Raw genomic sequence first — 27,817 nt, forward strand, 5'->3', positions numbered from 1 at the left:
AATGATAATAATTTACACCTGATTATTAAAGTAGATTTGTTTAATTATGTCATAACAATTAGGACACTTTACTTTTAACCAATTAATGAAACCTTCAACATGTGAAATCTTAACCTCTTTCACATTACATTCCTAAAATTAGACTCAATAAATAGCAAAAAGATCTTTTTGGATGAATACCTTTATTATCTCGAAAAGATAAAATACAAATAATTTGACTTAAAACTTAATGTAAATGATAGATCTTTCATATATCTGAATTTAGTATACAATGAAACATCCCATTAATATGTTTGCCTTGTTATTTACACACTAAGTTGACAGAAAACCCCTCAAGGGTTTATTGTTTATATTTATTTTGAACATATTAACTAAAAGCTATGCTGTATAACATAAATAAATATTAAATATACTTAAATGATACAGCGCAGTGTACTCATGTGGTCTAATTTAAGAAACAAGTTTATTTTAAATGATTTGGTTACCCTTTATTTTACAGATCAGTAGCACCTTCAACAACTAACTGGTCATTGAAATAAAACAGCAAACAGATTTCACTTAATAAATTAACCCTTTTTGTTGAGTAAGGAATCATCTGTGTTGCTGCTAAAGTTTATAAATATTTTGTACTTTAAATATATTGCATAAATGTTAAAGCTTATACAGAAATGAACTGTGAGTTTCCACCAAAAAGTACAGCATCCATTTGCCTTTTTGTCGCTCAGAATGACAAAACTTTACCCTCTTCACATGCTTTATTAAAGTGCTTCAGTCTTGTGAAAAAGTGTTTTATAGTTTTCTCTCAAATTATTGTTTCATGCTTTGGTACAGTAAAACATGCATATTCCTGCATTCTGTTATTGCTCCCACGAGTTTCAAAGTAACGTTATAGTTCCGTATGGTTGATTGTTTATCAATAAAACGGATACTCTCTCTTTAACTGTACCTTCACTTTAATAGCAGCATTTAGGTGAGGAGTTTTTCAGCGTTAGTTACTATTAGAAAAAATTTCCAGTGAATGAGCCAAAAATTTGTTTACACGAAGTTCATACACCACACTACTGCAGAGATCATCCAACATCTCTGCTCCAACTGCATTCAATTTAAATATCAAAGATAGACAGGGCAAATGAAGTCACCTGTGATTTTTATATACTGTGTATTAAAACTTTTATACCATATATATATACATACATATATTATGTGCATGAAAAACATTTTGACTGGTTCTATCTGTGTGGCCTAGTTTAGGGCAATATTGGAATTTCAGTTAAGCCAGCTTTAAATGTTGCTGACTGATGTTCACACTTACATTTTCTCAAGTGGGCATCCTTGCTCATTTCAATCAGAAAAGCAAGAAATCTGAGCACGGGAGAGCTACATTTTTGTCACAAGCATCTGGACAGGCACAACAAGTTGCAATATTTAGGCCAACTCCCTGGGTGGCTTTGTTGACTGCTCATTTCCTCTAACACAATAATTGAAAGAGAGGTGAAAAGTGAAATAAGGTATAAATAAGAATAAAGCATTTCTTTCAGGGTTTAGGAGAAGCACTAGCAGTTACTGTAGTTAAATGGTACAAATCATGGTGGATTCAACTTTTCTGCCACCATCTTTGATTTTACAGTGCAAGTTTACAGTTCTGAACATTGCCAGAAATAAACACAACCTAGCCATCATGCTGGAATAACCAAGGATTTTTAGTTTTCATTCTGTACTTGGCTACATTTATCCATTTTCTGACCCTGAGTCCCTGAGTTTGGGTATGGTGAATTGAGCAGACGTGTTAAACTTTGCGCCTCTCTTGAAGCTGCAACTTCACTCACACTGGAGTTCATTTACCTTCCATTACACCATGATTGTGCAAACTGGTAGCTACTAAGTGATCTACTGGTGCATCTATTCTTGGTTGCTTCAGCCGTCTGCCAGTTTTTCCACAGAAAACGCTCTCAAATTCCTTCAAGATAAAGAATAATTAAATATTTGTGATTTACGCTATCAACTGTACTTACAAAAAGATGTAAACAATGAATTTTATGTTTAATTTAATGTTATTGCTTTCTTTCCTTGTAAATCCTGCTCATCTTTAATGTTCTGTTGGTCTACTTCAGTTATAGAGATACCATTCTATCATGATGACCCATGCAGTTACTCATAAGAAGGAACTAAGACTTACCAAGCTTCTGATCTTCCATAATGGGGCAAATCAGTCTATGCTTGAATTTATTTTTCTTTACATAGCTCAGATTGCAACATGATCAAGCCTATACTTGCTTGTTTTTTCTATGTTGTTAAACATCGAGACCAGGACTTGATTTTATCATTTTGAACCTTACCAATGATGAATGGCTGGCCCCACAGACTGACTCCACTGTATGCTGGCATTCCTACTCAATTCACAGTACCCTTTCTGAGAAATTCAGGCAAGAATTTGACCGGCAAATCTTCATACATGTTTCTCTCACCAGGTTGTAAGCTTGTGTTGGGCAGGATGTTGATTATGAGATAATATGAATTGAACTGGATGCATGGAGATGTGCGGATATAGAAGGGTGAAATACCTATTACTTTCATTTTGGATTAAGTTTTTTGTTTTAGTCATTCATGGGGTGTGGGTGTCATTGGCTGGGCCAGCATATATTACTCATCTCTAACTGCCCTTGAGAAGATTGTGGTGCCTTCTTGAACCACTGCAATCCATTTGGTGAAGATACACCCACAATGCTGTTAGGGAGGCAGTTCCAAGATTTTGACCAGTGCCTTCAACCATTTCTTGATATCGTACAGAGTGAATCAAATTGGCTGAAGACTGGCATATGTGATGTTGGTGACCTCTGGAGAAGGCCGATATAAGAACATAAGAAAAAGGAGCAGGAGTAGGCATCTGGCCCCTCGACTCTGCCCCGCCATTTAATAAGATCATGACTGATCTTTCTGAGACTCAGCTCCATTTACCCGCCCACTCACCACAACCCTTAATTTCTTTACAGTTCAAAAACGTATCTAACCTAGCCTTAAAAACATTCAGCAAGGTAGCTTCAACCGCTTCTTTGGGCAGGAAATTCCACAGATTCACAACCCTTTGGGTGAAGAAGTTCCTCCTGACCTCAGTCACACACCTGCTTCCCTTTATTTTGACGCTATACCCCGTAGTCCTGGTTTCACCTGCTAGCGGAAATAACCTCCCTGCCTCCACCTTATCTATTCCCTTCATAATCTTATATGTTTCTATAAGAGCTCCCCTCATTCTTCTGAATTCCAATGAGTATAATTCCAGGCTACTCAGTCTCTCCTCATAATCCAACCCTCTCAACTCTGGAATCAACCGAGTGAATCTCCTCTGTACCCCCTCCAGTGCTAGTATATCTCTTCTCAAGAGACCAAAACTGCACACAGTACTCCAGGTGTGACCTCACGAGGACTCTATACAGCTGCAGCATAGCCTTCCTATTTTTAAACTCCATCCCTCTAGCAATGGCAGACAAAATTCCATTTGCCTTTTTAATTACCTGCTGCACCTGCAATCCTACATTTAGTGACTCATGCACAAGGGCACCCAAGTCCCTCTGCACTGCAGCGTGCTGCAATTTTTCACCATTTGAAACATAGTCCATTTTGCTGTTATTCCTACCAAAATGGATGACCTCACACTTATCAACATTGTATCCCATCTGCCAGACCCTTTGCCAACTCACTTAAACTATCTATATCCCTCTGCAGACTTTCAGTGTCTTCTGCACACTTTGCTCTACCATTCACCTTAGTGTCATCTGCAAATTTTGACACACCACACTTAGTCTCCAACTCCAAATCATCTATGTAAATTGTAAACAATTGAGGTCCCAACACTGATCCCTGAGGCACACCACTAGCCACTGACCGCCAACCAGTAAAACACCTATTTACCCCTACTCTTTGCTTTCTACTGGTCAACCAATCCTCTATCCATGCCAATACATTATCTGTAATACCATGCAACTTTATCTTATGTAGCAGCCTTTGGTGTGGCACCTTGACAAATGCCTTCTGGAAATCCAGATACACCACATCCACAGGATCCCCACTGTCTACCATGCAAGTAATGTCCTCAAAGAATTCTGCTAAATTAGTTAAATATGACCTACCCTTCATGAACCCATGTTGGGTGTTCCCAATGGGACAATTTATATCCAGATGTCTTGCTATTTCTTCCTTAATGATAGGTTCAAGCATTTTCCCCATTACTGAAGTTAAGCAACTGGCCTATAGTTACCTGTTTTTTATCTACTTCCTTTTTTAAACAGGAGTATCATGTTGGCTGTTTTCCAATCTGCGAGAACCACCCCAGAATCCAGTGAATTTTGGTAAATAATTACTAGTGCATTTGCTATTGCCCCCATCACCTCTTTTAGTACCCTGGGATGTATTTCATCAGGGCCAGGAGACTTGTCTACCTTTAGCCCCATTAGCTTGCCCAGCTAATGCCTCCTTGGTGAGAATGATAGTTTCTAGGTCCTCACCTGCTATAACCTTCTTGCCATTAGTTTTCGGCATGTTACTTGTGTCTTCTACTGTGAAGACTGAAACAAAATAACTGTTTAACATCTTGGCTTCTTCTTCATTACCAGTTATTAAATTGGCCATCTCATCCTCTAAAAGACCGATGTTTACCTTCGCCACTCTTTTACAATTTACATATTTACAGACACTTTTGCTGCCTGTTTTTATATTCTGAGCTAGTTTACTCTCATAATCGATCTTACTTTCCTTTATAACTTTTTTGTGGCTTTCTGTTGGCCTTTAAAGATTTCCCAGTCTACTACTTTTCCACTACTCTCTGCTTTTTTGTATGTTTTTTTTCAATCTGAAACTTTCCTTTATTTCCTTAGACATCCATGGCTGGCTCTCTTTTCCTACAGTTCTTCCTTATCACTGGAATATACTTCTGCTGGGCACTGCGAAAAATCATTTTGAAAGTCCACTGTTTCTCAACTGACCCGTAATAAAGTTTTTGCTCCCATTCTATATGAGCTAACTCCTCCCTCATTCCTTCATAGTCTCCTTTGTTTAAAACATAGGTACTGGGTACATAGGTACTGGATTTAACCTTCTCATGCTCCATCCGTATTTTAAATTCGATTATACTGTGATCGCTCCTTTCAAGAGGATCCTTAACTGTGAGGTCATTAATTATTCCTCTCTCATTACACAGGACTAGATCTGGGATAGCTTGCTCCCTCGTAGGTTCAATTACATATTGTTCAAGGAAATTATCGTGGAGGCATTCTATGAACCCCTCAAGGCTGCTATGACCGACCTGGTTTGACCAATCGATGTGTAGATTAAAATCCCCCATGATAACTGCTGCACCATTTTTACATGCATTAGCTATTTCTATGTTTATTGCCTGCATGATATGGATCATTCATTTGACACTTCTGGATGATGACTGTTGCAAATGTTTCAGCCTTATAGTTTGCACTGTCATTATGGGTTCCCCCATCTTTGAGGATGGGGTTATATGTAGACCTTCCTCCTCCAGTTAGCTGTTTAATTATGACTATTCATGGCTAGAAGTGACATGGCTCCAGAGGTTACATCTGGTCCACTGGCATTGGAACCGCTTAGCTGTGTCACTTGCTGTTTACGCTGTTTAACAGGTAAGCAGTCCTGTTTTGTAGTTTAGCAAGGGGACATCAATTTTTAGGTATGCTTGGTGCTGCTCCTGGAATTCCCTCCTGCATGTTTCATTGAACTGAAATCAAATTGATGTCAAACCATTTGTCTTTTTGTCCGTCTTAACCATGATTGATAGTGTGCATATTTGGAGTTGTGGTAGAGTTGTAGTTTAAGTTGTGTGATAATAGATTAGAAATAATTTTAACATCAAAACAGAGAAAATAAATCAAATAAAAACCCAAAGAACTACATATGCTGTCAATCATAAAAAAACACAGAAATTGCTGAAAAAACTCAGCAGGTCTGGTAGCAGAGTTAATGCTTTGGGTCGAGTGACCATTCCTTGAGTATTATGCAATTAATAAAGTTATTTTTCTGTTCCAGACAAACTCTGGTATGAATTGCTTTTAACCCGAATAGCAGCCAATCAGAAAAAATAATTTTTAGAGCTCAAAATGGGATTTTAAACATTTAGGTACAGTTTATGGAATAGTGAGGCATAGTTAACAGCACACCCTTCTCAGTTAGGTTGTAACAACACTGACTGCCAAGGATCAAGTATGAACTATGGCCATGTGGTGACGGACTACAGCTCCATCCAGGTCCATGGAACAACGGCATATTATGAGTCACTGACTTTAGGAGAGAAGGGAAGTATATTTGGAAAAAATGTAACTTACCTTTTTTAATGTATCACCGTGTTTTTCTTGAATATATTTGAGAAAGGCAGTGGTCCATTGTAACGTTGTGGCTTTATCAGTCTCAGAATTGCAGAATGGAACAAGATAATTCAGCTCATCACAGCAAATACGTATTCTACGCCTGCAAACGAATCATGGCTAAATTATTTCAAAAAACAACAGATGTTATTTGATGCACTCCATCGCTTCCCCATTGTTTACGGAAGATAGTGACTTTTGCGAGTTGCTTATTGACTATGAGAATCTTATTTTGAAGCTATCATATATTGATCAAAATACTGAAGTGTTTCAGTTATTTGTTAATGCTTTAGGAATACTTTCATCAATGCTTTCACTTACTTTCAATGAACAATTAATTGGAGGTACTTGCATGCCTCTGAACAAATCTGAGCACACACTATCATTTATTTGCTTACTACATTCTGTGAACTTTCTGAAATCAAGTCTGTTTTTATTCCAATGCCTATTTCTAGGTTTCCTTGTGTTATTCCTGTTTGGCTCATACTACGTATGATCCACATTTCTCCTCAATAAGTACTTTACTTTTCTCTGTTAAAATTCATCTGCAGTTTGTCTGTCCAGTTGCTTAATTAACTAAATCTTGCAAAGTTTCATCCTCTGGTGCAGGTGTATGGGCTGAATGGACGCGTTCTGCATTGTAACAATTTTGTGAAGAACATCTTTTAGTCCAAAAAATCAATCTCAGTGTTAAGCGAGGTATCTACCACAACTGTTGTTTCCCACAACATTTAAGATTCACCTGCGGTCTCTCTCCATTCGGTTATGTCTCTCTCTTCGCTGGCAGTTTAGTTCCTGTTGGTTGCCATGTGTTGGGCCAGGGGGAGTTGGATGTGCTGGTTGCCATTGTGCACCTTGAGCAACATTTGAGTTTTGGTTTTCTGACATGTTAGTGAGATCACTAAGAACTTTGTGGTCTGATTCTATGCTAGTTTGCCGTGAGCGACTGCGACAACGTTTGTTTGTTACCTGCTTGCGTAAAGTTTCATCTGCGTGGGTGAAAAAAAAGGAACATTTTTTCTTTAATACTGTTCACTTCAAATACTTTTCACCAGTAAACTAGTGATTACTTAAAATATAATGGAAATTATACCTATTTGTCAATGAAAATCTGCAATCTAGATCAAAACTAGATGAAATTTCATATAAATTTGGATATGGTAGTAGAGTTAAATACATCAAAAGCACAGTGAATGGGCACAGTGATATTACAACCATATTTAATCACACCTTAACTAATTGAACTATAAACTGGATAATTATTCGAAAACCAAATTGGGCACCAGCATCATTACTACTATCAATGGGAAACTGGCCATCAGCAATGATTTGCAGGATGAAGAGGATGGGAGAATGGGGAAACAAATCTTAGGAAGTTCAGTTTACACTTCGCCATCTGTGGTCAGGGATTAAAAAAAATACTTTCCTTTAGTAAACAAAAAGTAAGCAGGTAGACTCCTACTCCCGAAGATAGCCAAGACGGCCGACTCAGTGACACATCAGTAATGTTAGATCACAGGGATTCAGGGAGAACTTGCCAATTGGATACAAAATTGCCTTAACAGCAGAAGGCGAAGAGTGGTCATGGAGACTGGAGGTCCCTTACCAGCAGTGTTCCACAGGGATCAGTGCTGCATCTACCTTTGTTTATCATTTATATAACTGATTTAGATGAGAATACCGAAGACATAGTCAGTAGTTTTGTGAACAACACTAAAATTGGAGGTACTGCATAGTGCACAGTGAAGAATGATATCTAGGTTTACAAAGAAATCATGGTCACTTGGGTCAATGGACTGAGGAGTGATATATGGAGTTTAATTTGGATAAATGTGAGGTATTGCATTTTGGTAAAACAAACAAAGGTATAACTTATCTACTTAAAAGCAGGGCCTTGCAGTGCTGTAGAACAGAGACCTAGGGGTTCATGTACATAATTCTTCAAAGTTTGCATCACATGCAGACAGGGTGGTTAAGAAGGTGTTTAGCATGCTTGCTTTCATTGCGGAGACCTTTGAATATAGAAATTGGGGCGTCATGTTGAAGTTCTACAGGACATTGGCAAGGCCTCTTCTGGAGTACTGTGTCCGGTTCTGGTCACACTGTTATAGGAACAATATTATTAAGCCAAAGAGGGCTCAGAAAAGATGTAGCAAGATGTTGTGGAGAATGGGTGAGCTTGAGTTATAAGGAGAGGCTGGATAGGCTGGGACCTTGTTCAGGAGCGTAGGGCGTTGAGACGTGATGATAGATATTTATGAAACCGTAAGAACTTTAGATAAGGTGAATGATATGCGTTGTTTCTGTATGGTTGGGGATTTCAAGAATTGGTGGCATATTTTTAAGGTGAGAGGAGAAAGATTTAAAAAAAGATGAGGCATGTTGTTTACATATATATGGTTTTTTATATACTGAATAAACTTCCAGAGGAAGTGGTGGATGCAGGTACAGTCGCAATGTTTAAAACACATTTGGATAAGTACATGAATAAGAAATGTTTGGAAGGATATGGGCCAAATGCAGGCATTTGGGGCTAGTTTAGTTTGGGATTACGTTCAGCTTGAACTGATTGGACCGAAGGGTCTGTTTCTGTGCTGTATGACAATGACACTATAACTATGATTAGTAAATACCAGCTAAATATAATTAATGCAACTTGTCTTCCTTTCCTTGCCATTATTAAAAGAAAGCAGGTACAGTCGCTGCATTTGGACTGACTACATGAAATTGTCACCATTCATGTCCTGCAGATCTCAGCAGGGTGACTTGGCAATGTCTTCACAGGACCTGGGCATCAGAGAACCAGATTTTGAGTTACTCCATCTGTACAAAGACTTTTGCAGATACGATGTAGCATCGGAGTGACACTTCCAATGGCAGCAATAGTTTTATGTGGCCTTCAATTTTACATATCCCCATGCCATGCTGAAACATTATTTTAATGCTGTCACTTTATTTTATGGGAAAAGCAAGTTGGAATGACAGGAAGGGCAATTCATGCATCACCTCCACTTCAAATGACATCGAAAGGGGAAAAGTCAGAATCCTAGGTTCATATAGAATGGAAACAGACCCTTTGGTCCAACAGGTCCATGCCGACCACATTCCTAATTTAAAGTAGTCCCACCTGCCTGCAGTTAGCCCATATCTCTCCAAACTTTTCCTATTCATGAACTTATCCAAATGTCTCTTAAATGTTGTAACTGTACTTGCATCAACCACTTTTTTCTGGCAGTTCAATCCAAACATGAAACGTGAAACATTCTGTGTAAAAAAGTTGTCCTTTTCAAATCATTCTCCTCTCACCTTAGAAATATACCCTATAGTTGTGAACTCCCCAAACCTCGGAAAAATTCCCTTGTCATTCACCTTATCTATGCCCGCCATAATTTTATAAACCTCAATAAGGTTACCCCTCAACCTCCTACACTCCAGTGGGAAAAAAAGTCAGTAGAAAATCTCTTTCAAATAATTCAAGTCTAATTCGAATCGATATAGGAAACCAGGAACAAATACATTTTCTGTTATGGGAAATCTATGCCTGAAGTTCAAAATAACTTTGATTATTTTATCTGCTGGCTCAGTGCTTTTTACAGTTACTGACAATAAAATTAGTAGTTAAGGCAAACAGGATACACTTTCATTAGTCAGGACACATACTTTAAGAATACAGAGGTTATGTGGAGCTGTACAGGACTTTGGTTAGATCACAGCTGCAGTGCTGTGTGCAGTTCTGGTCTCTGAACTATAGCGAAGATGTATCATATTGGAGGGGGTGCAGAGGAGTTTCACCAGGATGTAATTTGGTTATGAAGAGAGGCTTGGGAGGTTGGGTCTAAGCCCGAAATATCAGCTTTCCTGCTCCTATGATGCCGCTTGGCCTGCTGTGTTCATCCAGCTCTACGCCTGGTTATCTATGGATAAGCTTAGGTTGCTTTCTCTGGAGCAGAGAAAGTTGAGAGGGACCTGATACAGATGTATAAGAGATATGAGGGGCATGAACAAGGATAGAAATGAATAGAAAGCAGCTGATCCCCTTAGTCACACGGTCAATAACAGAGGGGTAAAATTATAAGGTGCAAGGCAGAAGGTTTAGAGAGGATTTGAGAAAAAATGCTTTCATCCAGAGGATGGTGGAGGTCTGGAATGCACTGACTAGGAGGGACATTAGGGCAGGTCACCTCGCAGCCTTTAAAAAGTACTTGAAACTTGGTACTAATACAAAAGGGAAACCATGTTTGACAAACACATTAGAAATTTTTGAGGATGTAATGGGAAGGATCGATAAAAAGGAAACTAGTAGATCTGGTTACACTTGGATTTCTAAAAGCATGCAATAAAATGCCACACACAAGGTTAACAATCAAGATTAGGGCTCATGAACTGGGGTTATATATGTTAGCATGAACATAGCTTTTGTTTTAGCCAATGTAAAGTGAAGCTAAATGGGCAATTCAAGTTGGCAGGTAATGATCATTAGCATGCTGCAAAAATCAGTGCCAGGGCCTTAGCTATTTGCAATAACTATCAATGATTTAAGCCAAAGAGACCAAGAGTATTTATGCTCAAAACCAAGTATTTACATTTGATGGTGATTTAAAGCTGGGTGGGAATGTAAGCTGTGGCAAATACATAGAGAGGTTGCAAAGAGATGTAAACAGGACAATGAAATGTCTGGTGGAGTATAAGGCGGGGAAGTGTCAAATCATTTACTTTTGTTGTAAGAACAGAAAGCGATTTCTTTATAAGGGCATATAATTTGTAAAAGCTGATGTTCTGAGACACTAGTAAAAGGAATATATATATATATATATATATATATCTTGACTTTTTCACAGGACGAAGGCAAAGCCGTGGACATTATCCATATGGACTTTAGTAAGGCGTTCTTCAAGGTTCCGTATGGTAGACTGGTTAGCAAGTTACATCACATGGAAAACAAGGAGAGCTGGCCATTAGGATTTGTAACTGGGTCAAAGGTAAGAGACGGGCTGTGGTGATGAGGGGTTGCTTTTGAGACATAAGGCCTGTGATCAGTGGTGAGCCGCAAGGATCAGTGCTGGGTATACTGGCTTTTACCAATTGTATAATTGATTTGGATATGAATATAGGTGGTATTGTCAGTAAGTTTGCAAATGATACCAAAATTGGTGGTGCAGTGGACAATGAAGAAGGCTACGTCAGAGTACAACAGGACCTTGATTAGACGGGCAACTTGGCCGAGGACTGGTAGATGGAGTGTAATTTAGATAAATATGAGGTGTTGCATTTTGGTAGGGCAAATCTAGGTAAGACTTATACACTTAAAGGTAGGGTCCAGGGCGGTGTTGCTGGACAAAGAGACCTTGAGGTGCAGGTTCATAGTTCCTTCAAGGTGGAGTCACAGGTAGACAGGACAGTTAATAAGTCATTTGGTGCACTTGCCTTGACTGGTCAGTACATTGAGTGTAAGAGTTAGGAGTCATGTTGCAACTATACAGGATGTTCGTTAGGTCACATTTGGAATATTGTGTTCAATTCTGGTCACCTTGTTATAGGAAAGATGTTGAAAAACTTCAAAAGGTTCAGAAAGGATTTACAAAGACATTGCCAGCATTTGAAGGTTTGAAATATACAGAGAGACTGAATAGGATGGGGCGATTTTCCTTGGAGGATTGCAGGATGAGGGGTGACCTCATAGAAGTTTATAAAATCATGAGGGCACAGACAGGGTGAATAGTCAAAGTCTTTTCCCGCGGACAGGGGAGCCCAAAACTAGAGTGCACAGGTTTAAAGTGAGACGGAACAGAATTAAAAGGGACCTAAGGAGCAACTTTTTCACACAGAGGGTGGTGCATGTATGGAATGAGCTGCCACAGGAAGTCATAGAGGCAGGTACAATTACATTTAAAAGGCATCCAGATGGGTACATGAGTTTACAGGGATACAGGCCAAATGCTGGCAAATGGGACTATGCTAATATAGAATACATGGTTGGGCACGGACGAGTTGCATTAAAGGGTCTGTTTCTGTTCTGTGCAATTCTACATAGGTTAGCAAAAGGTAGGATTTCTTGACCATTTTAACTGGCCTTGAACTGAATGGCTTGCTAGGTCATTTGAGAGGACAGTTAACTACTAACACAAATATGTGTTGGATGGCAGATCTCCTCCCCTAAAGGTGAACTGATGGGTTTTTTCAAATAATTAATGATAGTTTCCTGGTCGGAGACTAGTTCCTACAGAGACTAGCTTATAGTGCCAGTCAAATTCCACCAGCTGCCCTGGTCAGATATGAACCTATGCCTCTGGAACATTAGTTTGGACCTCTGGATAACAAGTTCAGTGACATCAATACAATGTCCTGAGCTTCACAGTCAGTAGTAAAGGTTCATGGCTTGATTGGTGCTAAGGACAGCAAGTTGAGTAAAGAGCATATAAATTTCTAAATTTTGAACAAGGGGTGATCTCATTGAAAAATGAGAAGAATCTAAAGAGTTTTGATCCAGGAGAGTTTGAAGATTGCTTCCTCTCACTGGGAAATCTAAAACAAAGCTGTACAACCTCAGGATAATGAAATGATCATTTAGGGAGGAGACAAGAAGAAATGTATTCATACAAAATCTTTGGAATTCTTTATGACCTACGGTTATATGGGATTTAGGAGCAAGATTGGACTATTTGGCCTTAACAGCTTGCTCTGCCACTCAGCAAGATCAGATGATGGTCTCAACTCCACTTTCCTGTCTGTTCCTGGAGCTCCAGGCTCCCTTATCTGTTAAAGATTAAGACTTGCATATAAAATGCTGATACAGCAAATATTATAATTCTGAAATATTGAAGTTGAGTAACTTTAGGAAAAAATCCCCAGGAGTAGAATATTATTTGGGTGAACAAAACATTGAATATTTAAAACTAAAGCATTGTGTTTTGAAATTTCCAACGTTGGGAGATGTCAGGAACATGAAACTTGTTTTTAGTGATGCTTGTTATGTATATCTCTGATGTGTTCTTCAATGCAGGAGGACTTATAATTTTTCTGTGAACGAGGAAGGTAAATGTTGTCCTTTAGTCATGCTACCTTACTACCTTAGTGGAAGAAACTCTTGTACTATATATGGCATTTTTATTCATGAAATTTTTGGAAGACGTTCTGAAAAGGAAATCAATGTTAATTTGATAATAATTCAATGTGGGATAACAGACATTTAAAATGTGTGAATGAGAAAAGACTGAGGATCAATATCCAATTTTTACAAAGATGCTGGAGAATGCATAAATCTCCAAACTGAAATGAGTGGCCAGCAGTTGTTAACTATTGGAGCCTAGTCATCACATGTTCTGAGATAGTGAAAAGTATTGTTGTGTGCTTTCGAGGCAGATTGTACTACACAAAGTGCATCAGGGTAACAGAATAGAATGCAGAATAGTGTTACAGCCGCAAAAAAGGTGCAGAGAGGGAGAGGTCATAACTAAGGAGGTGCAAATTATTGCAGATGCTGAAATCTGTACTGAAAACAAAAAAATGCACAAAATCGCAGCAGGAGCAGGTCAGGCAGCATCCATGGACAGAGAGAAAGCTAACCTTTTGAGTCTAGATGACTCTTCATCAGACCTTACGTCACATGTGGAGGGGACAGCACTTGCGCAATGGTGGGGGTGGAGTGTTGGGGGAAAAAGGGCGTTGATTGTGCAGATCAAATGATTGGAATATGAGAATGGCAGAACAATGGTGTGTCTAACTGCCAAACTGGAAAGAACTGGAGTGTTAGAAAATGTAACAAGTAATGCTAAAAGAAAGGGAAGAAATGGGAGTGGCTGTTGAACTCAACTTTAAGTCCAGAAGGTTGTAAAGCACCTCAACTAAAGATGAGATATTGTTCCTCCACTTTGCACTGTGATTCGCTTGAGCACTGCAGCATGCCGAGGACAGACAGATGGGCATGTGAGCAGGATGCTGCGTTAAAGTGACTGGTTATGGGAAAGTCAGGTCATGTTTGTGCACAAACCAGAGGTGTTCTGCAAAGTGGTCACCCAGTCTGCATTTGGTTTCTCCAATGGAGAATAGGCACCATTTGGGTGCGGCAAATGCCATACACCAGATTGGAGGAGGTACAGATGGAATGCTGCTCCAACTGCAATAGGCTGTTTCAGCCTTTGGATAGTGAGCAGGTGAAAGGGTCGGTGTGGCACCTTCTGAGGTTACATGGGAAGGGGGAGTGGTGTTGGTGGTCGAGGAATGGACTAGGGTGTCCCAGAGGAATGCAGACAGGGGTGTGAAGCGAAGTTGTGTTTGCTTTGATTCTGCTGGAGTTATCTGAAATGGCAGAGAATGATTCTTTGAATGAGAAGGCTGGTGGGATGAAAAGTGATGACATGGGGGACCCGATCACGCTGTTGTGACGACAGGAAAGGGCAGATGATAGGTGGATGTGGTTGAGGGTCCCATCATCCACAGTGGGTGGGGAACCATGATTATGAAAGAAGGGAGCCTTATCTGCAGAGTTGGTTTGGAAGTTGGCATCATCCAAACAGACATGATACAAATGAAGGAAATGGGATGGAATCCTTGCAGAACATGGGTGCGAAGAGCTACAGTGAAGGCAGCTATGGGAGTCAGTAGCTTTGTAGTGGACGGCAGTGGACAGTTTATTCTCTGAAATGAAGGCAACGGTCAAGGAAAGGAAGGAAAGTGTCGGAAATGGACCATGTGAAAGTTATAGAGAGGTGGAAGTTAGAGATATAATGAATAAATTTTTCAAGGTCCAGACGAGAGCATAAATCAGAACTGAAACAGTCATTGATGTACCGAGAAATGAGGGTCCAGTGTAGGATTGCAACAATTGTTCCACATACCCCATAAACAGGCAGACATAACGCGGGCCATGTGGATATCTATAGCCACTCCTTTTACTTGGCAGAAGTGAGATGAATTAAAGGAGAAATTGTTCAGTGAGAGAACAATTTCAGTCAAGTGGAGGAGAGTACCGAAGAATGGGGATTTTTCAGGCCTCTGGCCGAGGGACAAGCATGGTGAAAACGAAGTAGTTGAGGCCAGAGAACTGGAAATTGTCAATATGGCGGAGGTCATCAGAGAAATCGTGGATGTAGATGGGCAGGATCTGGACGAAGGGAGAGGGAATGGAGTCAAGGTAGAAGGAAATGAGCTTGTGGGGGGGGGGGCGCAGAAACAGACTCGTACGATGGGCCTATCAGGCCAGTCTGGTTTGTGGATTTTGGTAAGGAGGTAGAAGTGGGCTGGCTGGGATTGGGACAGTATAAAGTTGGAGGCAGTGGCGGGGGGACAATCTCCAGAGGTAAGGAGGTCGCTGACAGTCCTGACAACAATGGCTTGATGTTCAGATGTGGGACATAGTCTGGTGGGGTAGGAAGAAGTGTCTGAGAGTTGGTATTCAGCCTCCACTAGGCAAATATCAGTGTGCCAGACTACAATGGCACCACCCTCGATGGTGGGTTTGATGACAAAGTTAGGGTTGGACCCAAGAGAGCAAAGTGCGGCAATTTTAGAAGGGGACAGGTTAGAGTGGGTGAGAGAAGCAGAGAAATTGAGATGGACGATGTCACACTGACAGTTTTCAATTAAGAGATCGAGGGCAGTTAAGAGGCCAGAGGAAGGGGTCCAAGTGGAGGGAGCATGCTGGAGGCGGTGAAGGGCTCAGTGGACAGGTGAGGATTCTTGCTCGAAGAAGTGAGTGGGCATGAAGGCAGCAGAGAAACAATTCAACATCATGGTGAGCCCAAAATTCATTAAAGTGGGGATGTAAGGAGGATAGTACACTCAGCCTAGGTCAGGAGGTATGGTGTAAACATGGCAAGGGGTGGGTTTGTGGAGGTGGCCTCAGGGGGCAGAAAGGAATGACATCTGAGGTGCATGGTAAGGGACAGCGAGAGATTGAAGGGGATAGGATCCGGAAAGGGGAGGGAGACGCAGATGGGTGTTGGAGTCTATATGCTGCTAGAGCTTGCTTGTCTTGATACCTGCAAGAAAGAGAACACGTCTTTTGTTGAGATAATGGATGAAGGGAAATGGAGGAACAGCACAGCTTTGAGAGAGGGTGAATTGATGTGGCTGCAGAGTGGAATAGAGTGTGTGCATATGACCGTGTAAGGCACTGATCACAAGATGTATTGGGAACAGCAGTTTGAAGAATGTTATATATCCTGGAGATACTTGCAATCCTGGGTGGATTTGAAACATGAAGGGTGAAACTAGAGTTGAAATTCATGTGGGGCGAGTCCGAGTCATTGCCATTTGCTGAAAAAGGAAACATGGCTGCCAAAGTGAATTTTCAAAACAGCTGACTGAATGCCTGCAGAGAACTGGAAAACAACAAAGATGTACACAGTGAAATATAGAGCCAGAATTGCTGTCAGAGAGGAAAGCAAAACATCTTCAGGGTGTGTATTTCTTGAGACACGTGGCATCAATTAAACACAATGTGGAAGAAAATTACTGGAAATGCTGGATTCTGTACTGAAGCCAAAAAACACTGGAAATCACTGCGGGTCAGGCAGCATCCATGGAGAGAGGGCAAGCTAATTTTTCAAGTCCAGATGACTCTTCATGAGAGCTGATGTGAAGTGTGGAGGGTGATGGAGTGCTGGGGGAGAAAGGGTATCGATAGTGCAGCTTAAGTAATCAGATTGTGGGAATGGCAGAACAATGCTGTGTGTTTAACTATCAAACTGGGAAAAAAAGATTGTCCCCTCCTTAGACTCCAGGGAGACTGAGGACATGGTGACTCAGAACATGACATGTAAAGCTTAAAAAAAAGGGGGTAGGTTCATAATCTGAAGGGCTGAACTCAATATTGAGTGTAGAAGGTTGTAATATTTGACAGCTCTGTTCAAAAGTCTGATTATAGCAGGGAATGAGCTCTTTTTGTATCTGTTCATATGTGTATTCAAACTTCAATATCTTCTGCCCAATGGAAGATGGTGGAAGAGAGTATAACCAAGATGGGAGGAGTCTTTTGATTATGGTGGCTGCTTTCCTGTGGCAGTAGCAAGCACAGATGGAGTCAATGGATGGTTTTTGCATATGGACTGGGCTGTGTTTACGACCCTCTGCAGTTTCTTGCGATCTTGATAAGAGCAGTTGACATGCCACGCTGCGATGCATCCGGATAGAATGTTTTCTACAGTGTATCTATAAAAATTGGTAATAGTCATTGTGAACATGCCAAAATTTTTAGCCTCCTAAGGAAATAGAAACGTGCTTTCTTGACTGTCGCTTGGATGTGGGTGGACCAGGACAGATTGTTGGTGATCATCACTTCCAGGAACTTGACAGTCTTGACCATGTCCACCTCAGCACTATGACACAAGCAGAGATGTGCCCTCCACTCTGCTTCCTGAAATCAATGAGCAGCTCCTTCATTTACTTATGTTGATGGAGAGAGTGCTGTCTTTAAACTAATCTCTTGCACTCAATCTCTTTCTTTTGCTCTGTCTCATCATTATTTGAAATCTGACCTACAACGGTGTGGCATCAGCAAACTTGTAAATAGAGTTGGGGTAGAATTTGGCCACATAGTCATGAGTGTATAAGGACTATAGTAGGGTGCTGAGTACACAGTCTTGTGGGGCATCGGTTTTGAGGGCAATGGTGGAAGAGGTATTGTTATCTATTCTTACTGATTGTGGTCCCTGGATCAAGAAGTTGAGGATCCACTTAAAGGGGGTGGGGAGGGGTCCAGCTGAGACCTAGGTGTCTCAGTTTTGAAACTGGAATTATGGCGTTGAAGGTGGAATTGTAGTCATTAAGTAGGAGCCTTACATAGGTCTCCTTGTTATCCAACTGTTCAGGGATGATTGTAGGACCAAGGAGATGGTGTCTGCTATAAACCTGTTGCAGCTTTAGTGATTTACAAAGCAGCAAGGCAATCTAGTAGGCTGGAGTTGATGTGAGCCACGACTAACCTCTCAAAGCACTTCATAATTATGGAGATCAGAGCCATTGGGGGGTAGTCATTGAGGCATGCGGCATGATTTTTCTTTGGCAATAGGGCTGCTCTACTAAGAAAGGAGCAATCTCTAGGAAATTCTTGTATATTCTGAAAAAATAATGCTTGCAAGTTTAATGTACAAATAGTTTTAAAAAAAGCTAAGTGCACTGTCATCTTGTGGATTTTGTTTTATTTGTGTGTTTTATATATGATTACTTTAAAAAGAATAAAGTACACTCATAATTTAATATGGTCAGAAGGGGACCTGAGATCTATGGAATGAAGGAACATATGATAGATACATTAATTAAGGGTAAATTGGATATGATTTTATTGTATAAATATGGAGTGCTAGTAACTGAAATAAAGCTCTCACTAAAACTGTCAATGAGGACACTGTTCAAAAGCAGTTACCTTTTGGTGTATAACAGTCAAAATACACATTTTTTCAAGGAACAGGAATCAGATTCTTCTTTATGGCTTTTAGCCATATGTAATGTTGCTTCAGTTGAGATGATTTAACTTATGAGAAGTGGAGATTAAAACAGGAACCTTTCTTTCCTTTCAGTTACATACAGTAGTACAATTACCAGCTGAACAATTGAGGAACGTGGCAGAAGTAGTTATTTTTCCTTCCTATTTACCAATAAAACGAAAATGTTCCCCACAAAATAGCGCACTTTTTCATGGATATAATTTGTGGCTAATTCTACCTGCAGCAGCTAAATGTCAATAGTTTTTTTTTACCTTCTACCTTAATCCAGACTTGCTCAGGTAAAGGTTTGCTTCTGTTGCAGTTACTCAGTGCCTGTCTGGCAGATTGGAGTTCCTGCTGGAAACATAAAGAGAATGCCCTTGGCAGGGCAAGCTCCTGAGGGCTGGCAGATTCTAGAACATGTGCTTGAGTTCCTGCACCCTATTGAAGTCAATTAGATGAACCAGTTATCTATCACAGCATTAAACTAACCTCACCAAGTACCACTTATGTTAGCCATAATATTTTTAATGTATCTGAACATTATAACATAATTAATGCCCAACTAGTGCTTATAACCACCTTAAAATTATTAAAGATCCGAATTTTAATCTTGTATGCAAATCACAAAATAAACACAGACAGCATTGGATTTATAATGTATGAGCTAGTTTCATAATATACTGGCACAGTTTTCTTAAAACAAAACAGTCTTAGCGTCGGGAGATATCAGATACTGGCTACACACTGTCATCGAGTGGCTGGAACAGATGACAGTTAGCAGTTAAATTCAGACTTTATAATTTCTATTATTGTTTGAGATGTGTGCAAATTAGCAACAAGCTAGACGTTGAAAAACAAATTCAGGGCAGCACAGTGGCTTAGTGGTTAACACTGCTGCCTCACAGCCACAGGACCCAGGTTTGATTCTACCCTCGGGTGTCTGTCCGTGTGGAGTTTGCACATTCTCCCCGTGTCTTCGTGGGTTTCCTCCGGGTGCTCCAGTTTCCTCCCACTGTCCAAAGATGTGTAGGCTAGCTGGATTGGCTATGCTAAGTTACCAGAGTGTTGAGGGGTGTATAGATTAGGTAGAGTTGGGTCTTGGTGGGATGCTGAGGGTCAGTGTGGACTTATTGGACTGAAGGACCTGTTTCCACACCGTAGGCATTCAATGAAATAGATGGCTCAAAGAGTTCGGACTTTTCTCTCTGGAGAGAAGGAGGAAGAGAGGTGACCTGATCGAGGTGTACAAGGTAATGACAGGCATTGATAGGGTCGATAGCCAGAGACTTTTCCCCAGGGCAGGATTGACTGCCATGAGGGGTCATAGTTTTAAGGTGTTAGCAGGAAGGTATAGAGGAGATGTCAGAGGGAGGTTCTTCACCCAGAGAGTTGTGAGCGCATGGAATAGTTTACTAGTGGCAGTCGTGGAAGCGGAGTCATTAGGTACATTTAAGTGACTGCTGGACATGCACATGGACAGCAGTGAATTGAGGGGAATGTAGGTTAGGTTATTTTATTTTTGGATTAGGATTATTCCACGGCACAACATCGTGGGCCGAAGGGCCTGTACTGTGCTGTACTTTTCTATGTTCTATGTTCTAAAGACTGGCATGGGAGAGCTGGGTCCCAAATTTGTGGGGTGCTGACACCCATACCGGGGAAAGTGAGGGCTTGATCTACACCAGAACTGTGCTGGGGCCAGTGTTCTTGTGCACAGCATGACTAGAGAAGTAGAGAGGGTTATAATACAAAATGGAGGCAAACAATTAAACATAGAAACATACAAAATTTCAAAGAATAGATATAAGGTAAGAGAGGAAAATAGTAATATGTCAAATGATGGTCAGACAGTGGGAGGAAGAGGCAGTGGGGAAAAAAAAACACCTCAGGAAACCATAAACAATAAAGACTAGTTGTTACAATGACGTCAAAAAGATAAAACTGAAAATTCTGTATTTGAATGTGCAAAAAATAACAAACTGATTGCATGCGATGAAGTTAATAAATTTAATTTGATTGCCATTATGGTAATGTGGTTTTAGGATGAATAATGAGGGGTATATGACATTCAAGAGATAAAAACAAAGCAAGGTAAAGTTGGAGTGGAAGATCTGTTAATCAAGGATGGTGCTTGTGTAGCAGTTAGAGATAAACTTGGCTCACGAGAAAAGGATGGAATTAGGTTGTATGGAAATAGGAATAATAGAGAAAAGAAATCACAAGTGGGAGTGGCTTGCAGGCCTGATGACAGTAAAACAGGGCAAAGTAAAGAAGAAAGGTTGGGTACTTATGATAAAGGGTTATCAGGAATTACAGGGTGGCTTTAATTGGCCTATGAACTGGAAAAATCAGAATGGCAGTGGTAGTCTGAATGTGGAGTTCATAGGATGTTTTTGGTTAGTTTCTTTCAACTGGATGTTTTGGAACTAACTAGACAGCAGCTTATGTTGGACTTGGCACTGTATGTTGCAGTGACCGTAAAACGATTGAGTTTTACATCCAGACTGATAGGGAAATATTAGGTCCAAGAGAGGTATTTTAAACCTAAATAAGAGCAACAGTGTGTCCATGAAAGCTGAGCTAGTTGAAGTGAATTGGCATACTGGACTGGGGATAGATCAATAGTGACATGCCGGCAGACACTTAAGGGAGTATTTCAGAATATGGAATGTATGAGATAATACATTTCAGAAGAAATAGCAAGACAAGGAAGAATTCAATGATTGGAATACATTAGGAAGCTCAGATAAACAGAGACATTTTGGTGCGCTTGTAAACAGATCCCTCAAGGCAGCAGAGATAATGGGAACTGGACATCTGATGAAGGGTCTAGACCCGAAACGTCAGCTTTTGTTCTCCTGAGATGCTGCTTGGCCTGCTGTGTTCATCCAGCTTCACACTTTATTACCCTCAAGGCAGCAGGATAGGTTAATATGGTGGTTAAGAAGTCATGTGGGACATTTGCCTTTATCAGTCATAGCATAGATTATAAAAGCTGTTAAGTTATGTTGGAACAGTACAAATCTTTGGTTTGTATACAGCTGGAGTACTGCATGTTGTTCCGGTTGACATAGAACTGGGAGGATGTGACTGCACTGGAGAGGGTGCAGACAGGGTTCACCAGGATATTGTTGCTTGGGTTGCAGCATTTTAATTATAAAGACTGGCTGGATAAGCTCGGGTGTTTTCTTTAGAGCAGAGAAGGCTGGGGAGGTACTTGATTGAGGTGTGCAAGGTTTTGAGGGGCATGGACAGGGTGATAGAGGAACAGCTGTTCCTCTTACTTGAAGCGTCAACATGAGGGGGCATGATTTTAAAAGGTGAAGGATAGGAGGATTAGAGGGGAATCTGGAATGCATTGTTTGAGAGGATAGTTGAGATGGGAAACTTCATAACTTCCACAAAGTGCTTGGATGTGTCTTTGAAATGTCATTACATTTAAGGCAATGGAGCAAGTGCTGGAAAGTGGATTTAATTTAGATAGGTCTTGGTGGGCCAAATGGCCTCTTCAGTGCTGTATTATTTTACTACACTAAAGTTCCAAGGAAGGATCACTATCTGTGGTTAACTAAAGTAGTTCGGGAAACCATCAAACTTAAAAGAAAAAGCATATATCTGTGCAAAGAAAAGTGGAAGGTCATGTGATTAGTCAGGATATAAAGAACAGCAGAAAATTACTGAAAAATTAATCAGGAGGAAGACATTAGAATATCAGAGGAAGCTAGCTGGGAATTTTGAAGTACATAGCAAGAGTTTCTACAAGCATTTACAAAAGAAATTAAAAAGAGTGTACTTTAAATGGAAAAAAATTATAGAAAGTGCCAACACAAAAGGACTTGGGAGTACTTGTGCATGAAACACAGCAAGCAAGCACACAGGTGCAGCAGGTAACAAGGAAAGCTACTGGAATGTTGACAATTATTTCAAGGGTTTTGGAGTATAGGAGTAGGGAAGTCTTATTGCAACTGTACAAAGGACTGGGGGCAGAAGTTTGCCGATGATACAAAGATAGGTGGACAGGCAGGTAGTACTGAGGAAGTGGGGAAGCTGCAGAAAGATTTAGACAGTTTAGGAGAGTGGTCCAGGAAATGGCTGATGAAATTCAATGTGAGTAATTGTGAGGTTTTGCACTTTGGAAAAAAAGAATACAGGCATGGACTATTTTCTAAATGGAGAGAAAATTCGCAAAGCAGAAGTACAAAGGGATCTGGGAGTGTTGGTCCAGGATTCTCTAAAGGTTAACGTGCAGGTAGAGTCTGGAATTAAGGAAGCGAATGTAATGTTGTCGTTTATCTCAAGAGGGTTGGAATATAAAAGCAGCAATGTGCTTCTGAGGCTTTATAAAGCTCTAGTTAGGCCCCATTTAGAATACTGTGTCCAATTTTGGGCCCCACACCTCAGGAAGGACATACTAGCACTGGAGTGTGTCCAGCGGAGATTCACACGGATGATCCCTGGAATGGTAGGTTTAACGTATGATGAACGGCTAAGGATTCTGGGATTGCAGTCATTAGAGTTTAGAAGGTTGAGGGGAGATCTAATAGAAACTACAAGATAATGTATGGTTTAGAAGGGGTGGACGCTAGGAAGTTGTTTCCGTTAGGCGGGGAGAGTAGGACCTGTGGGCACAGCCTTAAAATTAGAGGGGGTAAATTTAAAACTGAAATGAGACGACATTTCTTCAGCCAGAGTGGTGGGCTTGTGGAATTCATTGCCGCAGAGTGTAGTGGAGGCCGGGACATTGGATGCCTTCAAGGCATCCATCGACAAATTCTTGATCTCAGAAGGAATCAAGGGCTATGGGGAGACTGCAGGGAAGTGCAGTTGAAATGCCCATCAGCCATGATTAAATGGCGGAGTGGACTTGATGGGCCGAATGGCCTTACTTCCACTCTTATGTCTTATGGTCTTATGGAGACCTCATCTGAAGGACTGTGAACAGTTTTATTTAAGGAAAAATATCATTTCATTGGAGGCAGTTCAGAGAAGATTCATTAGAATGATCCCTGATATGGAGGGATTGTCTTATGAGTAAAGGCTAAACAAGTTGAGCCTTATCCTTGGAGATAAGAAGAATGAGAAGTGATATCGTTGAAACATATAAAATGCTTAAGGGCTTGAAAGGGTGAATGTTGAGAGGGTGTTTCCCTGATGGGAGAATCTACGGCCAGACAGTATAATCTTAAAATAAAGGGACACCAATTTAAAACACAGATAAAGGAGAAATTTCTTCTCTCAGAGCATTGAGTGTCTTTGGAACTCCTTACCACAGATAGCTGTTGGGGCAGATCCTTGTGTATATTTAAGATTGTAGGGGAATCACGGGTTACAGGAAAATGGACATGAGGAATGTTGGATCAGCCGTAATCTGATTTAGTGGCAGAGTAGGCTTGACAGGCAGAACAGCCTACAGTTCCTATTGCTTAGGGCCTTCTGAAAAGGGTAAGTAATGTGAATGTTGGTCCTGTAGAGAGTGAGAATGGGTAGTTAATAGTAGATAATAAAGAAATTGCAAATGAAATGAATAAATATTTTGCTTCTTTCTTCCCAATATAAAAACAAAAATCCAGTAATAGCTCTAAATCAAGAGCTAGAAGGAAGAGACGAACTTAGCAAAACTGCAATTGCAAGGGAAGTGGTACTAAGCAAACAGATGGAGTTGTGGGCCAACAGGTCTCAGTTCCAGGCAGTCTTCATCCTGGGGTCTTAAGAGGTTCTTAACAAGATGGTCAGGGCATTGGCATTAATTTTCCTAAATTCCCTAGATTCAGAAATGTAAGGCTCCATAACTAAGGCTACTACAGAAAATGAGAACCCATAATTTGGGGTAACATATTAGCATGGTTAGAAGATTAGCTGGCTAAAAGAGCATGCATAAACTGATCTTTTATTGGCAGAATGTGACGAGTGGAGTCCTGCTGTAATTTGAGCTGGAACCCCAATTTTGTTTTTACATCAATGGCTTAGATGAAGGAATGAAGGCATGAAAACTAAATCCTCAGACAACATCAAGATAGGTAGGAAAATATGTCTGAACAGCACATATGGAAGTTGCAGATAAATGCAGATAGGTTGAGTGAGTAGGCAAATGTCAGGCAGATGGAACATAAAGTGGGAAAATGGGAAGTTATTCACTTTGGCTTAAAGAAATAAAAAAGCAGAGTATGACAAGTGGAGAATGAATGCACTTTTCTGGGTGCAGAAGGATTTAGGTGTGATGATTGACGAGTCAAAAAAGTTAGTACGCATATACGGCATGAAATTAAGAAAGCTAAAGGGATGCTACCTTTGATCATGAGAAAACGTGAACGTAAAAGTGAAGATATGATGCTTCAATAATACAGTATTGGTGAGATCACATCTTGAATACTGTGTACAGTTTTGGTTTCCTTATTTGTGCATGTTTACTGGTTTGATATCTGGAATGAGTGGATTGTCTTATGAGGACAGGTTGGGCAAGCTGGATTTGTTTCCAATGAAGTTTAGAAGAGGCTGAATTGAAATGTCTAAGACTCTGAATGATCTTGACGAGGTGGATGTGGAAAGGGCGTTTTCTCTTTTAGGTCAGTCCAGAAGTACGGGCTACTGTTTTGAAAATTAGTAATCACCCTTTCAGGACAAAGATGAGACCTTTTTTTCCTGATGGTTGTATAACTTTGCAGCAGAAGGTGTTTGAGGTTGCATGATTAAAGATTTCAGGTTCTTGTTAGGTAGATGATTCAAGGACAACTGGGGGTAGACAGGAATGCAACAGTTGTAACATTATTAGATCACCTAGCTCAACCTATCGAATGGCAGGGACGGATCAAGATGCCTGATTGTCTACTTCTGCTACTATTTCTTATGTACATATTTATATGCAAAGGAAATGTTGATATAACAATTCACCATGGGAGGTACTGATTTAGAAGTATGGCCAGGATAAATATGATTTACTTAAATCTGATCAAACAGCACCTAAAAGAGAAAAGCAGATTAATATTTTAGGTTGCCAAAATAATAATTAACGTGTCCAAGGCCCAACTTCCTCAGTTGCTTCATCAATGACCATTCCTCCATCATAAGGTCAGGAGTAGGAATGTTTACTTCAATATTTGCACAATATTCATATCATTCACATTCCCTCAGAAAGTGATCAGTACACATCCATATGTAACAAGATCTGGACAACCTAAGTGGCAAGTAAGTCATGTCACAAAAATGACAGGCAATGGCCATCTCCATCAAGAAAGAATTTACACACTTCCCCTGGACTTTCATCCTAGTTAGCAATGCTGAATCCCCTACAACATCCTGCGGCAGAAATGGTGAGCAGGAATTTAAGTGAACCAGCTATGCAAATGCCATGTCTACAAGAGCTGGAGAAAAGGCTGGATATTCTGTAGTGAATAACTCATCTCTTGAATCTGTCCATGTAGATGTGAAGAAAGCCCTAGATGAGATTTACACCGTACAAACACTCGAGACAAAATTCCCCGAGGCCCTTTTTATTGTGGCTGGCGACTTCAACCAAGCCAACCTCAAGCAGGTTATGCCAAAATAGCACTAACACATCTCCAGCCCCAACAGAGCACCAAACATCCTGAACCGTTGCTACACAACCAAAGACGCCTACCGTTCAATCCCCCGCCCACACTTCGGAAGATCTGACCACAGCCCTGTGTTCCTCCTTCCTGCTTACAAGCAAAAGCTGAAACGGGAGAATCCTTCACAAAACATAGTACTATGTTGGTCTGAGGCAGCAGAAGACGGTCTCTGGGACTACTTGTACTCTGGACTGAATTGTGTTCAAGTATTCAGCCGAAAACCTAAGTGAGCATGCCGCCACTGTCATGGATTTCATTAGCAAGTGTGTAAAGGACTGTGCACAAAAAAAAAAAATCGATCTGAGTGTTCCCCAACCGCAAATCTTAGATGAAATCTATTCCCTACTGAACTCCAAACATTCAGCATTCAAGTCAGCTGACCTGAAAATCCAGATATGATCTCCATAAAGCCATCAGGGAGACCAAGTTAGAGGCCCAGAGCTAACAAACAGACTTCCGCTGTCTATGGCAAGGCCTAAGTGACATTACAGGATATGGCACATCCCTCCCTGGCTGGCGTGGCAATGCCTGCCTTGATACCCCCAGACACACTTGTTCCCTTTGTCATGACTTCAGTCCATCTTCCTGGGAGTCAACCCAAGGAAAGGGATGGGCCTGGACGGTGTCCCAGGCCAAGCACTCAAATCCCGTGTGGACCAACTGGCAGAGGTATTCACCAGCATCTTCAACCTCTTACTCCTACAGGCAGAAATCCCGACCTGCTTCAAGAAGACCACCATCATCCTTGTACTCAAGAAAACATATGCAGTGTGCCTTAATGACTACTGTCCAATAGCTCTTACTTCAATAATCATGAAGTGCCCTTGAAAGGCTAGTCATGGCCCACATCAACTCCAGTCTCCCAACCTGCCACGATCCCGTACTGTTTACCTAACGAGAAAAACGGGTCCACAGAGGATGCCAGATAACAGTGTGGAGCTGGATGAACACAGCAGACCAAGCAGCATCTTAGGAGCACAAAAGCTGACATTTTGGGCCTAGACCCTTCATCAGGTGTAGGCCCAAAACGTCAACTTTTGTGCTAAGATGCTGCTTGGCCTGCTGTGTTCATCCGGCTCCACACTGTTATCTCGGATCCTCCAGCATCTGCAGTTCCCATTATCTCTGACCACAGAGGATGCCATATCCCTAGACCTGTAGTCATCCCTGGAACATCTAAACAAAGACGCCTACATCAGACTCCTGCTCGTTGACTAGAATTCTGCCTTCAACACCATTATCCCATCCCGACTGACCTCAACACTGTGAGATCTTGGTCTTAGCTCTGCCCTCTGCAACTGGATCCTCAGCTTTCTGACCCACAGGGTGTAATCAGAGAGGATAGGTAACTGCACCTGCTCCACAATAACACTCAACACTGGAGCCCCCTCCACCCTGCCAATGATGTGTCCTCAGCCGGTACTGTACT

The 27,817-nt window shown here is 40.8% G+C and overlaps 1 protein-coding gene across 1 annotated transcript in view; it reads right to left on the minus strand.

Moving 5' to 3' along the window:
• The window catches only part of LOC125461563 (transcription factor-like 5 protein), a 42,160-nt gene that overhangs the window by 4,402 nt on the left and 9,941 nt on the right, over positions 1-27,817 (minus strand). Inside the window, exons 3-7 of the mRNA XM_048550483.2 lie at positions 19,072-19,240; positions 7,120-7,366; positions 6,339-6,480; positions 1,843-1,957; positions 1,040-1,092 (exon numbers count right to left, since the gene is read on the minus strand). Of these exons, the coding sequence (XP_048406440.2) occupies positions 1,040-1,092; positions 1,843-1,957; positions 6,339-6,480; positions 7,120-7,366; positions 19,072-19,240 (726 nt within the window). The remainder of the gene's footprint in view (positions 1-1,039; positions 1,093-1,842; positions 1,958-6,338; positions 6,481-7,119; positions 7,367-19,071; positions 19,241-27,817) is intronic.

This window comes from Stegostoma tigrinum, chromosome 19 (assembly GCF_030684315.1).
Source record: "Stegostoma tigrinum isolate sSteTig4 chromosome 19, sSteTig4.hap1, whole genome shotgun sequence".
Lineage (NCBI taxonomy): Eukaryota > Metazoa > Chordata > Chondrichthyes > Orectolobiformes > Stegostomatidae > Stegostoma > Stegostoma tigrinum.